Here is a 15,419-nt window from a genome sequence, read left to right on the forward strand (position 1 = left end):
AGAAGACAAAAGAATTTGACTTTTTTTCATTAGCACTTGATGAGAGCACGGACGTGCAAGACACAGCGCAGCTTCTTATTTTTATTCGTGGAGTTAGCGCACATTTTGACATGTGCGAGGAGCTGGCAGCCCTCCAAAGTCTGAAAGGCACTACGACGGGGGAGGATATTTTCGGCAAAGTATGTCAAACCATCGAAGAGTTGGATCTGGACTGGGCAAAGCTTGCCAGCATCACGACTGACGGGGCTCCGAGTATGGTGGGCGCGACTCGGGGTCTGATAGGACGCATGAACCGGGAGATGGAAGAGCGGGGTCTCACCGCCCCGCTACAAGTGCACTGCCTAATTCACCAGCAAGCACTGTGCTGCAAAGTGTTGAAGTGGGATTCTGTCATGAAGGTGGTGGTATCATGCATAAACTTCATCAGAGCAAATGGACTTAAACACAGGCAGTTCCAACAATTCCTGTCTGACCTGGAGTCTGTGCACGGAGATGTATTATACTACACAGAGATCCGATGGCTGAGCCGCGGCAGAGTTTTGAGGCGTTTTTACGAGCTGCTACCTGAAATTAACGCATTTCTTCATTCAAAAGGCAAAACGGTCCCAGAGCTGATCGACCCAGAATGGAAATGGCACCTCGCATTTTTTACAGACGTGACAGAACTGCTGAACGGCCTTAACTTGCAGCTACAAGGCCAGGGGAAACTCATTTGCGACATGTATTCCCACATAAAAGCATTTGAGGTGAAACAAGCGCTGCTTTTGGAGCAAGTGAAAAAGCACAACTTCACCCATCTCCCTGCTACCCAAAAGCTTTCTGCAGAGAAACCAGCGGTCCCGTTCCCAGCTGAAAAGTGTGTGGAAGCACTAGAAATGCTGAAGGCGGAGTTCGGTGTGCGATTCCGTGAACTACATGTTCATGCAAAAGAAATCCGTCTTTTCCAGAACCCCTTTGTTGCCGAAATCGATGAAGCCCAGCCTTCTTATCAGTTTGAGCTGGCCGAGTTACAGAGCTGTGATGTTCTGAAAGACTCATTCAAGCCCACCAGTCTCATTGACTTCTATGCCGCCCTCCCTCAAGACACGTACCCTAACATAAAAAAACACGCAATGAAGATGTCCACAGTTTTTGGCAGCACGTATATCTGCGAGCAAACCTTTTCACGCATGAAACACCTGAAAACTCAGAGGAGATCAAGATTGACAGATGAACATCTGCATCAGTGTTTGAGTCTGGCTGTGACTAGAATGGAACCTGACATTGAACTTCTCACCAGCCAGATGCAGGCCCACAGTTCACACTGATGAACATACAGTACATAGGTAAGCTCACTATAAAAAATCCATCTCCACAACCATACTTGTATTGAAATGTATTGTGCTGTGTAGGTGCTGTATCACTTAGTTTGGTTTCTCAGCCTGCTTGCTTTGTGTTTTTCAGGGGGAAGTTGATGAGAGAGAGCAAACACTGGTGTCTACTAGGCTATAATACTGGAACTTACACAACTGGACTATAAGGAAAGAACACAAGAACTTTGAGAGACTGCTCATATGAGTCATTTAAGAGATTTTGCTGTGACAACTGAAGCTGAACTTTTACCAAGATTGTGCACAGCACAATAGAAGCATTGTTTCTGTGAAGAACCCAGAGAGGGTTATTTGGGTATTCATAATACTGTTATTACATATTTCCTGACTTTTTTTCTGTGAAGAACCCAGAGAGGGTTATTTGGGTATTCATAATACTGTTATTACATATTTCCTGACTCTTTTTCTGTGAAGAACCCAGAGAGGGTTATTTGGGTATTATTGATTTCATAATACTGTTATTACATATTTCCTGACTTTTTTTCTGTGAAGAACCCAGAGAGGGTTATTTGATTTTTATTGATTTCATAAATAGTGTTATTATATATTTCCTGAGTTAAATTTTTCTGTGAAGAACACAGAGGGGGTTATTTGATCTCAGAAAGGGTTATTCATATTTGCTTATGTGTGGCTTTTTGGAAAACAATAAATTCTTACATTTAGGCACCACTGCGATCGTCACACTTTTTCTGTTACAAACTGACCCGGCCCCCCATCAGAGAAGGGAAAAGTTATGTGGCCCTCACTGGAAAAAGTTTGGGGACCCCTGACTTAAACCCATCTTATCATTTGATACAATAACTGCATATAGGGGGGGTGAATCATCTTGATTATAACCGCTTCACCTTTGGGAACGAGTATTTCTAACTCCTCCTCTTGTTGCTCAGCTGATCTTTTGGCTCTGGGGATAAGTGAAAGTCTCTGAAACACAGCTGGAGTCTTGTTAGTGATGTGGGCATTCTCTATGAGTGAACTAATGGTTCCATGTCTTACTTGATATTGTACTCCCCATCCAACCAGAAAGGTGCCAAGTGTACTGAGCACAATCAGCAATGTTATTCTGACTCTTATCCCTAGGGGACCCCACAATTGGTTTGGCTTTGTTCTTGACATCATCTCTATTTTATCCCTGATTGTGTCCGTTACAGAATTTAAATAATGAGTACAAAAATAACATACAAAACATTTGACTCTTTTTCAGATGTAAAACAAAAAAATAGGTTTTCACATTAATGTACAATCTATACAAATCTATAGAAAATGTGTCTTTTGAGCTGTTTCTATCTTTATCTTATTTCTATTTATTGTTTTGTTCCAGCTCTGCCAAATCAGTCCTAACTCCCAATAATGTTCTGGAAGTTGCCAGTGAAGGGTGACAATGTGTGAGGTGGTGTCAATTTGCTCCTTTTTCTTTACCTTTAAACAGGAGCGCGTGTGAAGTTTGTTACAACTTTTCACGCTTCCGTCCACCGGGGATCAGCCCACTGTCTTTTGTGAACTTTCACCCTCACCCATTCACCTGGCCGAACAGGAGTCTCTTCTGGTGTCTCGTCTGGTATCTCTGTATTTTTCCTAGCCTGTGTAGACAAAACTTGGATAATATTACTCAGAGTTCTGACATATTCATCCACTTCTATTTGTCTAATATCCAAAACTGGACCTCTCCCTCCTTGGAGAAGGCCCTAGCTTCGGCATACCTCTTGTTGTTATGAGACCTATTGTTGACTACATGTTATTATTTATTAACTACAACGTCACCGAATCAACATATCTGTATAATCATGACACTCCCTCCTTTGAGCATAACCTACTCAATTAATATTGCATTGATTACCCTATTATGAACAGGACATGTAAAACACATAACGGTGCATTAAATAAATATAACTTCTCCGTGTACCCACAAGGCGTACAAAAATATCGTATGATGTATGGTTTTCCGATGGTATAAATGCATATTCACAAAAAATCTGCAATTAGCACTTCTAATAGTTTACTTGTTTCAATAATGGCTTTTGTCATGGTATTATGCATCATTGTTGCTACGAAAAACAATACCCCTGGTGTCGCTAATGCGTCTCAATAATTCTAGGATTAGAGGATTGGTTGACACTGCTGAACTAACATATGATAAAATAATATTTCTCCAAACTGGAGGGAAAATATGAACTATTCTCACAGAGAGTGACCTGCATGAAGGGCTGGTGCCCCTCACTCAAAATGAGATATTGCCTTACGCACTACACTATAAATCAGTAAAGTTACTCAAGAATAAATAAATAAAGACTGATTCTTGAAACTGTTGTAAAAACCCTACAACTTCTTCATCCAAGTTCTCAATCAGTGTTATGTTATTTAATCTGCAGCTCATGCCTTAAAACAGATACTTCAGACCGATTATAAAATTGTGTTTGAGAAAAATGTAATCTGACTCCATAAATCACATAATTGTTTGATTAAAAACTGCACTTCTGGCTAAGAATAAATGAAGTTCCCCTTTAAACACAGCCCCGGTCTTCTGACTGGGTCTATCTATGTACTGGCTTGAAAATGTTGGGCCAGTCTCTGTCGCTCCGTCACTGTTCTCCCGCTAACAGTCACTCTCTAGTTCAGCTGGGTTGTTGTTGACTTCTTCACTGGTTTGAGACAAGCGACCCTATCGGACACCTCCCTTTGTAACCAGACTTCACAACAGCAGAATCGAGTTTCTGTTTTCAGGTCTGGACAGCTTCACGTCAGGTGTATCGCCGCCCCTTGCACATTTTGGGTGGAAGCCCATCGTCTTGACCTCACTAGCTGTGTCGACACAATAGTTTTCTGTGTGGGGGAACAACATCACTTGTAATCTGTATCCTTCTCATAATTACAAAAATAGTCTGCTAAATGTTCTACTCTACTACTTCTAATCTGTGGATGCTCTATGTGTAAATGCAATATTCTACTCACTATCTTTTAAATAACATTCAACCTCTCCCTCCTGTGGTGACATATGTGGCTCTATGTAGCTGGTTTTCTAAATACCCTTGTGCTGAAGATGCATCACCTGGTGGTCTGGCCCTCTGAACTTCCTCATTGTTGTGGTTGATACCAGGCTGTTAGTGGTATTTGGTTCATGTTTTGTTCTGCGGACACTCTCTGGACCAATGTCCCACTTGGCTGCAATGGTAACATCTCTCAAACCGGAAAGCTCTTCCTCCTTTTTGTCGGTTCTGCATCTGAATCTCTGGCACTACTCGAGGTTGAACTGTTTGAGGTGTCTGCCCTGCCTTCTCTGGTTCTTTGGCCATCTTTGATGTAGCTGCCATTTGCCTTGCCGCTTTCTTGTTTTTATTAGCTTCGGTATCTTTCTCAGCTATTTGTATCTTCAAGAGTCTCAGTTGTAATGCTAACATTTCTGTCTTTTGTGTTTCTCTTTGTCGTCGTCTTTCTTCTGTGATTTCTTCTAATCGTATGTTCTCTTCCATCAGGTGTTTTAATTTACTGGTTAGCATTCTTACTTCATACTCCAATTCTTTGAGATGTTTGTCCGTGGAGACTCCATTCAACTGCAAGACTTCTCCTATAAAACCAACATTCGGGGAGGGAGGAGGGACTTCGGCCAAGCTTAGATACAGCTTCGGAGTTTGGATAACTGGAGCCTCTTTGGTTTTTTCCGCTATGTCTTCCCTCACTGCCAGGTCTGCTACTTGGACCACATTTATGCTGTCTGCCAATAGGCTGGCATATTCCAGATGGAGTATCAGACTTGTAACTCTTATAAATCTTTCTTCGGCTTCCCTCCATGGTTAGCTGTTGTAGGCATTTTTCGTGCTCATAGTCGAGTACTGTTCTTCTATGGGCTTTTGTTGTTCCAGGTTGATCATCTGCTGGAATCAGTCCTCTTGTTTGCCACTGTTCCAACAGTTTCTCTATTTGGTTCCATCTCTTCTGTCTTTTACTTGGAAAGGTCAAAGCAAATTCCAAAATCAGATTGGGTTTTGATAAAACAAACTGAGTACTTTCAATTAGCATTTTTACGAAATGGCGACTGCCATGTGGTTCATTGTGAACATGAGGGCAAGACAAGATGGCAACTGATTTTCCAACCTTCAACCTGAAGACAAAAGGGATTGCAAAACACACCTCGTGGCTCTCACAGCGGAGTTGAAATAATGGTGGGGTGATCTTTAGTCTAGAAAATTCAACACACAATAACACTGTAGTTTTAAAATAACATTTCTATTTAGTTTACAATGATAAATGGGCCTCATACCCTTACGTCATAGCCCTCAACCCATGTACGTACATTTTTTTACTTTAAGAGCCAGTATGGTTATCTCTTCTGTTTAAACACGCTATTATGGGACAAAATGGGACACTATCCAAACACAATCAGAAGAATATCGTCTATCTGACGCACGAATGTCGCTTTTTCTCGTCGTAATCCACACGCAATGTCTTGTTGAAAACAGAAAAAAGTAACCACTGAAAGCTTCAAACTACTCAGGCCTTTTCCTCGAAAAATGACTTTTTTTAAAAAAAACAGCCTCACACTGTCGTTTAAACACTCACTTCAATATCCTCAGTGGTGGTTCCACTGGGGCTGTGTCCTTGCCTCAAACAGTCCCTTCTGTTTAATGGCCTAAAACCATTCACGTTAACTTAAAACGTAACAAGAGACACTCATTGAAGTGGTTGGCCTCATCACACAAAGGACTTTTAAAAAAAAAAACAGCCTCACACTGTTGTTAACAAAAACACTCACTCCAATAACCTCAGCTTCCAACTCTGGCTGTGTCTTTGCCTCAAGCAGTCCCAACTGCTTAATGGCCTAAAACCATTCACGCTAACTTAAAACGTAACAAGAGACACTTATTGAAGTGATTGGCCTCTAGTCGACATGTAATAACAGACTAGGGCTGGGCGATATATCGAGTTTTGAATTTATATCGATATATTTTCATGCGCGATATAGGATTACATCATATCGTATATATCGATATATATTAAAACAAGCTGCAAGTTGCTGCAAACTCCGCTGCAAACTCTCTCTGTCCCGCGGCCCGCCTCTCTGTATCTCCAAGCAGCAGCAACGGCGCCCTGCCGCCTCCCCCTCACTACCCCCTCGCCCTCACCCCCACCTCCCGACATTTGCATGAAGAAGCATGGCAGCAGCAGCGAACAATCCGGAGATAGAGGAGGAGACAGAAAGGAGAGAAGGTGATACAGAAAACGAGGATGAACTGGTTGTTAAGAAGAAAACAAACGGCTCTCTCATTTGGAGATGGTTTGGTTTTCAAGCGGCAGACGTGGAGCAGAAAAATGCACTTTGTAGACAATGCCGGAAAAAAGTTGCAACGAAAGGGTCGAGCACAACAAATCTCTTCCACCACTTACAACAGAAGCACAAAGTGCAGTATGAGGAGTGTATTAAACTGCGTGCTGCAACCCAGACCGTGAAGACTTGTCAGCCTCCTGCCTCAAAGCAAATCACGCTACACAACTCACTCACACGTGGTGTGCCTTATGAAAAAAAAAGCGAAAAGTGGCGTGAAATAACGAAGGCAGTGGCATATCACTTAGCCAAAGACATGGTCCCCACGTCGACTGTGGAGCAGACCGGCTTTGTAAAGCTGCTAAAAGCTGTTGACCCCAGGTACGAGTTACCTGGTCGAAATTACTTTGCAAGAGAAGCCCTGCCCGAGATGTACACCGAAGTGAGAGAGCGTCTCCTCGCCCGGCTCGCTCTAGTGTCTCACTTCGCACTGACCACCGATATCTGGTCCAGCAGGACCTGCGAGCCGTACCTGAGTGTGACAATACATTTCCTAGATGGGTGGGAAATTAAAAGTGCCTGTCTCCAGACCAGCTACTTTCCCCAGGACCACACCGGGGAACACATAGCTGAAGCCCTGCAGGATGTCCTCGTAAACTGGAAGCTCAAACCAACGGGACTGGTCGCTATAACAACAGACAACGGGACTAATGTGGTTAAAGCAGCGCGACTTAACAAGTGGATGAGGATGCAGTGTTTTGGACACAGACTTCACCTGGCCATCGGTGAGTGCAATATTGAATTAACTAATATGAAATTAGAAAATAATGTTAATAAAATAAATAACTTAAACGGATAAACTATGTGCATGTGTTGTGTAATGTGTAAATTAAAGGCGTGTTGGTTAAAGCTATGTTGTAAAAACCAGCAACAAATGAATGCAACAGCTGTATAGTTTAAGACCTGTGCTATCTTAAAAAAAAATGTATTTAAAATCCACTGTCTCCTCTCATCTGTTGCTCTCATCCACTGTCACAAACCTCACAGTCTGACTGTAAATGCACACAAAGAGTCTTAACTATTGACCACAAGATAAACTATTTAAACTGTGGATCATACAGTACCACTTCTGAAATTTAAAGTTGGCTCCATAAACTGTCAGACCTACTGGAGTTGATGGGGGTGTTTGTGTGCATTTACAGTCAGACTGTGAGGTTTGTGAAAGTCGATGAGGGCAACAAATGAGAGGAGATAGTGGATTTTAAATACATTTCTTATTAAAAATTGCACAGATCTGAAATTATACAGCTGTTGCATTCATTTGCTGGTAGTTTTTACCAAAATAATTTTAAATAACATGCCTGTAGTTTACACATTACACAACACATCCAGCATTAACACAAATAGTTGTGATTTTGCCTTTGAGTGAGCTGCCTCTTTACATGTAAAAAAAAAATTAAAAGGTGTTTTTCAATTTTGTGTGTTTCAGGACATGGTATGGATGACTCCCGCATCACCAGAGCTATTTCTCTCTGTAAGAGAAATGTCAGTAGTTTTTCCTACAGCTGGAAGAAAAGAAGAGAACTAGCTGAAGTGCAGGTCCAGCTGGGTCTGCCAGGTCACCAGCTTATCACAGAGTCAGCCACCCGCTGGGGATCAAGGCTGCAGATGATCAACAGGGTCCTAGAGCAGGAAAGAGCACTTGCTAAAGTCCTGTCTGCCGACAAGAAAACCAGACCCATCGTTCTTACCTGGCAAGACATCGAGGTCCTGGAGGCAGTTCAGAAAGCACTGAAGCCACTTCAGGACTTCACTGACGCCCTTTCAGGAGAGGACTACGTGACCCTCTCCTATGTCAGACCTGTGCTGCACCTGTTCAATACTAGTCTGCTGGCACCTGAAGAGGGGGATAGTGAGCTGTGTAACTCCATCAAGACCAAAATCGTTGATTACCTCAACGAAAAATATGCAGACCCCTCCACCAGTGAACTGATGGACATTGCCTCATTTGTCGATCCACGATTCAGGTCCACATACATCCCTACAGAGAGAATGGATGCACTGAAAGACAAAGTCATGGTGGAAACAGAGTCTCTGCTAGATGAGGATCAGGTGCCTGAGCCTGCAGACCAACGGGAGGCAGCAGTGGCAGTGCCACCCGCAACTAAAAAGAAGAAATCACTGGCAAGCTTTTTCAAGCACAGCACAACCACCAGCACCCAACTCACACAGAGGGAAGCAATAGACAACGAAATGTCTAGCTACCTGCAGTCCGCTTGTGTAGACGGTGATGCTGACCCACTGAAATGGTGGAAAGAGCATGAAGTTGCCTTTCCAAAACTGAGCTGCATAGCCAAGAAATTCCTCTGTGTGCCAGCTACCAGCTCCCCTTCAGAAAGGGTTTTTAGCTGCAGTGGAAACATTGTAACCTGCCACAGGGCTTCTCTGAAGCCTGACACTGTTGACAGGCTAGTTTTTCTGGCACAGAATCTGTAAGATATACAGTAGTAGTTGGTCTGGCCTGTTATTTTTCATCTCTTATGTTCGTTATGCGAGATTTGCACCCAGATAAAAGATGCACTAAGTGATTGATTTATGTTCAAATCTGCTAACATGTTTAGTTTACAAAGAACTGTCTACCTCAGTTACTTTAATTTACAAAGAACTGTCTACCTCAGTTACTTAAAAGAACAAACCAGTCTTATTTTTGATCTGTATGTGCACATTTTGCACAAAGTTATTTATTTTAATTTATTTTATTTAAGTGGTAAGGCACTAAAGACGCAAGTAAGGTGTGGGTGAAAGAAGGAATTGAGGGAGTGATGGAGGAAGGAGGGAGGAAAGGAAGGTCAGAAGGAGTGAGGGGAAGAAGGAAGGGTTTAAGGAAGGAAAGAAGCAAGGAAGGAGGGGGAGAAAGAAAGAATTGAGGGAGGAAGGATGGAAGAAAGAAATCAGGGACAGAAAGAATATGAAATGAAGGTAGTAAGGAGAAAAGAAGCAAGGAGGGAAGAAATTATAGAAGGAAAGAAGCAAGGAAGGAGGGGGGGAGAAAGAAGGAACAGAGGGAGTGAGGGAGGAATGAAGGACAGAAGGAGGGAGGGAAAGAAGGATTTGAAGATTGAAGGAAGGATGGGGGAGAGAAGGAAGGAAGGCAGTAAAGAAGCAAGTAAGGCGGGGGAGAAAGCAGTAATTGAGGGAATGAGGGAGGATGCAAGAAAGAAGGAAGAATGGTATCTTTATTTATTTATGCTGGTAGTTTTTGTTCCTGAATTATTTCATGCATGTTGATGTGCAGCTTCTAAACGTTAAATAAAGTGCCTGTGTGAGGTTTGGCTTCAAACTAGGACTGTCTGTTTTGTTTTTACTTTACGGAAAAAATATCGAGATATATATCGTATATCGCCATTCAGCTAAAAAATGTCGAGATATGAATTTTGGCCCATATCGTGCAGCCCTATAACAGACAAAAACGAATAGCATGCAGGGTTAAATGTAAGAAAAAAGAAAGTGAACTCACCCTGCCCGTGACAAAGCAACGCCACGTGTTATAGGATACCAATGTTTATCAACTTAGGCTTGTTTTAACATTAATTTAGGCAGTCTTTCTCAGGAGCCCAACTTACCAGACAGACACATACTCCACCAATTGTTAACTATGTTCGTTATTCTCGCGTCCAGGAGAGAAGCTTTAAAAATGAGACTAAATGGAGTCTCTGAGAAGATTCAAATGGGATACTTTAATTTTAAAAAAGGCGCGGTAGTGTCACAAGCAGAATATTGTTCAGGTGAGGAGAGAAAAGCTGCAGCTCCCTCTCGCAATGGCCGCCGTGAAAAAGAGAGTACACAAGTCTTCGTACTTCCCGCTTGCTGGCTGTTCGCTCCTCCTCTCTGTGAGCTGTAGTGACGTAGGGGACTCCCCCCTCGTTCTTCTGAGTCCGATATTGCGTTATACGGAGGATTCCGACATTTTACATTAATTGCTTACTTCCACATGCCTTTTCTCCTCATATTCTCTTTCATCACTTTTCATTTAACACATTCTAAACGCTGTAATTCATACTTTAAAAATACTGGAAATACTTCACGGCATTTTGGTTTCCGGTGGAGTTCCGGATGTTGTCACATGCTACCCATGTCTGTAAACAATAATGTATTCAAATTAGGGATGTTAACGGTTAATCGACTATCGATTAATTGTCGAAAAGAATTTACTCGATTAAATTAAATTAATTGTGACTAATTGAACATTGTAATCTAAGACCGTTTCCCACAGGACGTACTTGAACGTGACCCGAGATTCTCGCGAGACCTGTCACAAACTTGAGGCGGCAAAAAAACTAAAACAAACAATGATGAGGCGGTCAAAACGGAGTGGAGTGTGGGAGCATTTTAGATTAATTAACGATGAAAAAGACGCACAATGCAAACTTTGCGGTGCTACATTTAAATACAACAGCTCTACAAGTTCGTTAAGATACCACCTGAACAACTTGCATGTAACGTTAGCCATTCCGTCGCCTTCACAACCTACAATTGCTGCTGTGCTGGGAAGGCGAGTATGCGACCAAAGAAAAGCAGACGGCATTACTCAGAGAATTTGCGGGATGATTGAAAGAGATATAATGCCAATTAGCACCACCGAGGCCGAGGGATTTCGGGAGCTGATACAATTCATGGAGCCAGGATATAACATCCCTTCGCGAGCGACCGTGACTTCCAACTTGGAAGCACGCTACGAAATTAAGAAGGCTAAGCTAAAAACATGTTTGTCCGCGGCTAATGTGGCTCTGACGACGGATTGTTGGACAGCACTGACTACAGAAAGCTACATCACGATTACTTGCCACTATATTGAAAACGACTGGCAGGTAAAGTCGGCAGTCCTTCTTACGGAGAGCTTATCCGAGAGACATACAGCTGATAATTTAGCTGCCAAACTGAACCAGGCTGTGGAGTCATGGGGACTCACCGGCCGTGTAGTAGCCTGTGTGCACGACAACGCTCGGAACATTGTTTCAGCAAACAACCCCGCACGAGTCAGTTGGAAATCAGTGTGTTGCTTTGCTCATACTTTAAATCTGGCCGTCAATGACGGATTCGCTGCTGCTGGTGTCAACCGAGTAATTGGAGCTGCTGGCAGGCTGGTCAAGCACTTCAATCACAGCACACCAGCAACGAAAGCGCTAGAAGCAAAACAAAGACAAATGCAGCTACCAGCTCATCGGCTCATTCAGTCCTGTAAGACCAGGTGGAACTCTGTACATGCGATGTTTGGCAGACTCGTAGAACAGCGATGGGCCGTGTGTGCTGTGCTAACAGACCGCTCAGAGACCAAGCTTTCAGATGCGAGGACGCTGGAATTGAGAGACGACTTCTGGCAGCTTATGGAGGACATAGCGCCAGCACTAGAGGCTCTCCAATGTGCAACTACTGTAATGTCAGCAGAGACGGAGGTATCCATATCCAACACGTACCCCATCACATTTAGTCTGATTAACACGCATCTGAAGATGGCAAATGGAGACAGCAACAGAGTGGCGGAATTCAAATCTAAAGTGCGCACTTCGTTGGGGGAACGGATGAAGGTAAGCTATGGCCATTAATTAATTAAACTCTTCGATCACATTTGAGCTATATAACAGATTATGGGGTGAATCACTTATCACCAACACATTGTCACAGTGTAAACTGCGTTTTTATGCAGTTGTACCCTTGTCATGTCAAACCTTATTAAATAAAACTCTAATGCTAGCTTTCTCCTTTATTTAATTTTAACAGGTTGAGTCTGAAGACCTCACATCAACAACACCAATGATAGCAACGATGCTGGACCCACGGCATAAGCACCTGGGATTTCTAAGCCCAGCAAGCAGGATCTCAGCTAATACCAAACTGCTTGAACTGGCTATGGAACATGTGGACTCCACATCAACAAATGAAGCCACCACTGGAGATGATGTGCCAGTCCAGGGAGCTACACTTCAGAGACACACTTCTGCTATGACTCTTCTACTGGGTGAAAACTATACCACCAGCAGCAACGATGACATTAAAGAGGAAGTGGACATGTTTCTGAAGGATGCCTCACCACTCCTTGATTCCAGTCCCACAGAATGGTGGAAAGTCAATGAAGGAAGATTTCCGAGGCTGGCAAATGTGGCACGACGATATCTGTGCATACCGGGCACGTCTGTCCCATCAGAACGTGTATTCTCAGCAGCTGGCCTGACTGTAAACAGGCTGCGCACACGACTTACTCCTGACCACGTTAATATGCTTATTTTCTTGAACAAAAATAGAGGGGTCTAGGTCAGGAGCCTATTCAAAACACATTGAGACAGGAATGTTTTTGTTTCAGGAGAGGTAGCCTATATCTTCATTTGAGTGTTCTAAGGGTCGCCCTCTAATGTTACTGTCACCTTCCTCAGGGATGATTTAAGTTGTGTTCAGAATATATTTGAAGTTTCCAGGGCTAGTTATCTTACTGTTACCTTTCTCAGACCAAAGGGGATTATAAATGCTGCTGCTAATGTTTCAAGTTTTACATATGTAGTTAACCAGATTATAATTTGTAGGCTTAATATTGTGTAGGCTAGGCCTACCCATATTGTTTAGATTTCTATTTAAAATTAATTTTATTTTGCTTAATGTTTCACATGCGACAGGTGAGCCAGTGCACAATTATTTTTTTATGTATTTGAATTTTCTGTGCTTAATTTATTTTGTTAAACTACATAAATGCCATTATCTGCACATTATCCTAACTGGTACAATAAAACATCAATTGTGCAATATAGCATGCATTTTTATTCAGTAAATAAGCAATATTTACATTACATTACATTACATTACATTGCATTTAGCTGACGCTTTTATCCAAAGCGACTTACAATAAGTGCATTCGACCAGGAAGATACAACCTTTAAGAAAACAGAATCATATAAGTCCATCAGGTTTCATAGAGCCAAACATTTCAAGTGCTACTCAACTGGCATTTAGAAAGCCAGCCCTTTATTAGTATATAAGTGCTTTGTTAGTAATTCTATCGCTATTTAGCTTTTTATGTTAAAGACACTATCGATATAGTGAGAAATTTACATTCTCAGGAAAAAAGCCGTTTATATCAGTTAATCGTTAATCGATCGATAAGGTCAATCAACTAATGATTAATGAATTAATCGATAATTTGCATCCCTAATTCAAATAAACAGTACCTTCATTTAATATTCAGCATGGTAGTATCTCGACATCTATAGTTGTAGTGTTAAATCAGTATGGTGTCGGTGTGCATCACTCCATGTCATTTCGCTACTAAATTCACCTCTTTAGGAAATAGTATATTAGCCACATGCTAAATGCTAACCGGAGATGAAGGATTTTCAGAATAAAAGCTTAACAACTGGTTGTGCACGAGAATTTCTGTTTTTTTCAGTATAAAACAGCATTTAAACTGACGTTATGTTTAAGCTACATTATACCATCAAAACATTGATTTTAATTTCTAACAATGTGCATCTATAGCGTTGCATAAGCATGAAAAATATAGTTTCCACTTAATTTTGTATAATAACAACTCAATGCTGTAACTGCACACTATGAGTTTAAATTGGGTACACTAAGATTGTAGAAATATAATTCATTGCTCACAGTAAAACAAACATACAGAGGAATTAATATCAAATAGGCGCATTAGTAACTTACATAACCGCTGGGTTATAAAGTAGTGGGGAATAGCTTTAGCGGAGGTATTTTACCGCACAACATGCAGGGCAGCAGAGCCTCTGAGCCCCGCGGCCGCATCACGGTGCCCGGCCAACGTTTAGAGCGGCATAGGGGAACAGTTTGCAGAGTTGATTCTTAATACGTACTCTTAACTTAACCACTTTTAACAGAATTGCGTCGGTAAGCACTTGATGCAAACTTTGCCCAACAACTTTGCGCGAAGAAATAGGCTACATGAGCACGACAGGGCTGAGTCTAACTTTTAACAGCAGTAATGGCGCTGGCATGCATTAAAATGTTGATGTTTCAAAACAGTGAATACAAGAAAAAATAAATAACACTTGCTAGTTAAAAAGCAGTAATTAATAACTCAGGAAGTATGCTTACTTGTTTTACGATGATTTGAAGAGGATCCAACGCAAACACGTGTCCAACTGAAGAACCGCTGCAAAGAGGACCAGGAAGTCTCACACCGCGGTATTCTCGTTTGAGGGCGTGGCATGACCGTGGCGTTGACAAAAGCACTTTTTTAAGTTTTCCAAAACGTATTTTTAAAGTCCATGTAATGTCCAAAATAAATGTTATTCTGTGTTAATAAATCGCTTCATCACTTTCCACTGTTTCATTTGACATATCAACATCAATGATTCTTTCCATAAATACCCCCCAAATAACATGAAATGTGTGCCACTTTCCCGTGTTATTCCGCTCCGGTAGCAAAAAGCTTGCCAGCCATTAACCCAGCTGTGTGACGTCACACGTGGCAAACACCAGCCCCGTCTGGATTGTTTGTTTTGTATCCTTCCGCTATTTTCGCTCAACATATGTGTAACCGGACCTCGCTAAACTTTTTTTATCTAACAATTCATGATGGGGAAGCGATGTGTAATTGTGAGCTGTGAATGTTTCCTGATTGCTATAAACATTGATCATGGGTGCTGGAAGATTGTGCACAAAACTCGGGTCAGAATTAAGTTACTACAGGTGTTATGCCAGCTTGAGCTAAATGTCACCAGAGTACAGTGAACTTGCCTAGTGACTGAAATATATAAAAGTTGAAGTGAAATAAGTAA

The 15,419-nt window shown here is 42.0% G+C and overlaps 4 protein-coding genes across 4 annotated transcripts in view; 3 read left to right on the forward strand and 1 right to left on the reverse strand.

Annotated features, from left to right (window-relative positions):
• Positions 1–14,850, reverse strand: part of LOC307043800 (N-alpha-acetyltransferase 15, NatA auxiliary subunit-like) — a 68,622-nt gene extending 53,772 nt beyond the window's left edge. The window contains exon 1 of the mRNA XM_079688641.1: positions 14,734–14,850. The gene's annotated coding sequence lies outside the window, so the exon portion shown is untranslated. The remainder of the gene's footprint in view (positions 1–14,733) is intronic.
• On the forward strand, positions 111–1,307 carry LOC307019020 (general transcription factor II-I repeat domain-containing protein 2A-like; the record flags this gene model as incomplete). The annotated part of the gene is made up of 1 exon (XM_079649625.1): positions 111–1,307. One exon carries the CDS (start codon positions 111–113, stop codon positions 1,305–1,307), a length of 1,197 nt encoding a protein of 398 aa, XP_079505751.1.
• LOC307043807 (E3 SUMO-protein ligase ZBED1-like) lies at positions 6,411–9,967 on the forward strand. Its single transcript, XM_079688655.1, has 2 exons — positions 6,411–7,409; positions 8,114–9,967. Exons 1-2 carry the CDS (start codon positions 6,515–6,517, stop codon positions 9,118–9,120), a joined length of 1,902 nt encoding a protein of 633 aa, XP_079544781.1. The 5' UTR covers positions 6,411–6,514; the 3' UTR covers positions 9,121–9,967.
• LOC307047605 (E3 SUMO-protein ligase ZBED1-like) lies at positions 10,786–13,418 on the forward strand. The gene is made up of 2 exons (XM_079694613.1): positions 10,786–12,209; positions 12,403–13,418. Exons 1-2 carry the CDS (start codon positions 10,974–10,976, stop codon positions 12,931–12,933), a joined length of 1,767 nt encoding a protein of 588 aa, XP_079550739.1. The 5' UTR covers positions 10,786–10,973; the 3' UTR covers positions 12,934–13,418.
• Positions 14,851–15,419: the final 569 nt, after the last annotated feature.

Source organism: Notothenia rossii (genome assembly GCF_949606895.1).
Source record: "Notothenia rossii genome assembly, chromosome: 1".
Taxonomy (NCBI): domain Eukaryota; kingdom Metazoa; phylum Chordata; class Actinopteri; order Perciformes; family Nototheniidae; genus Notothenia; species Notothenia rossii.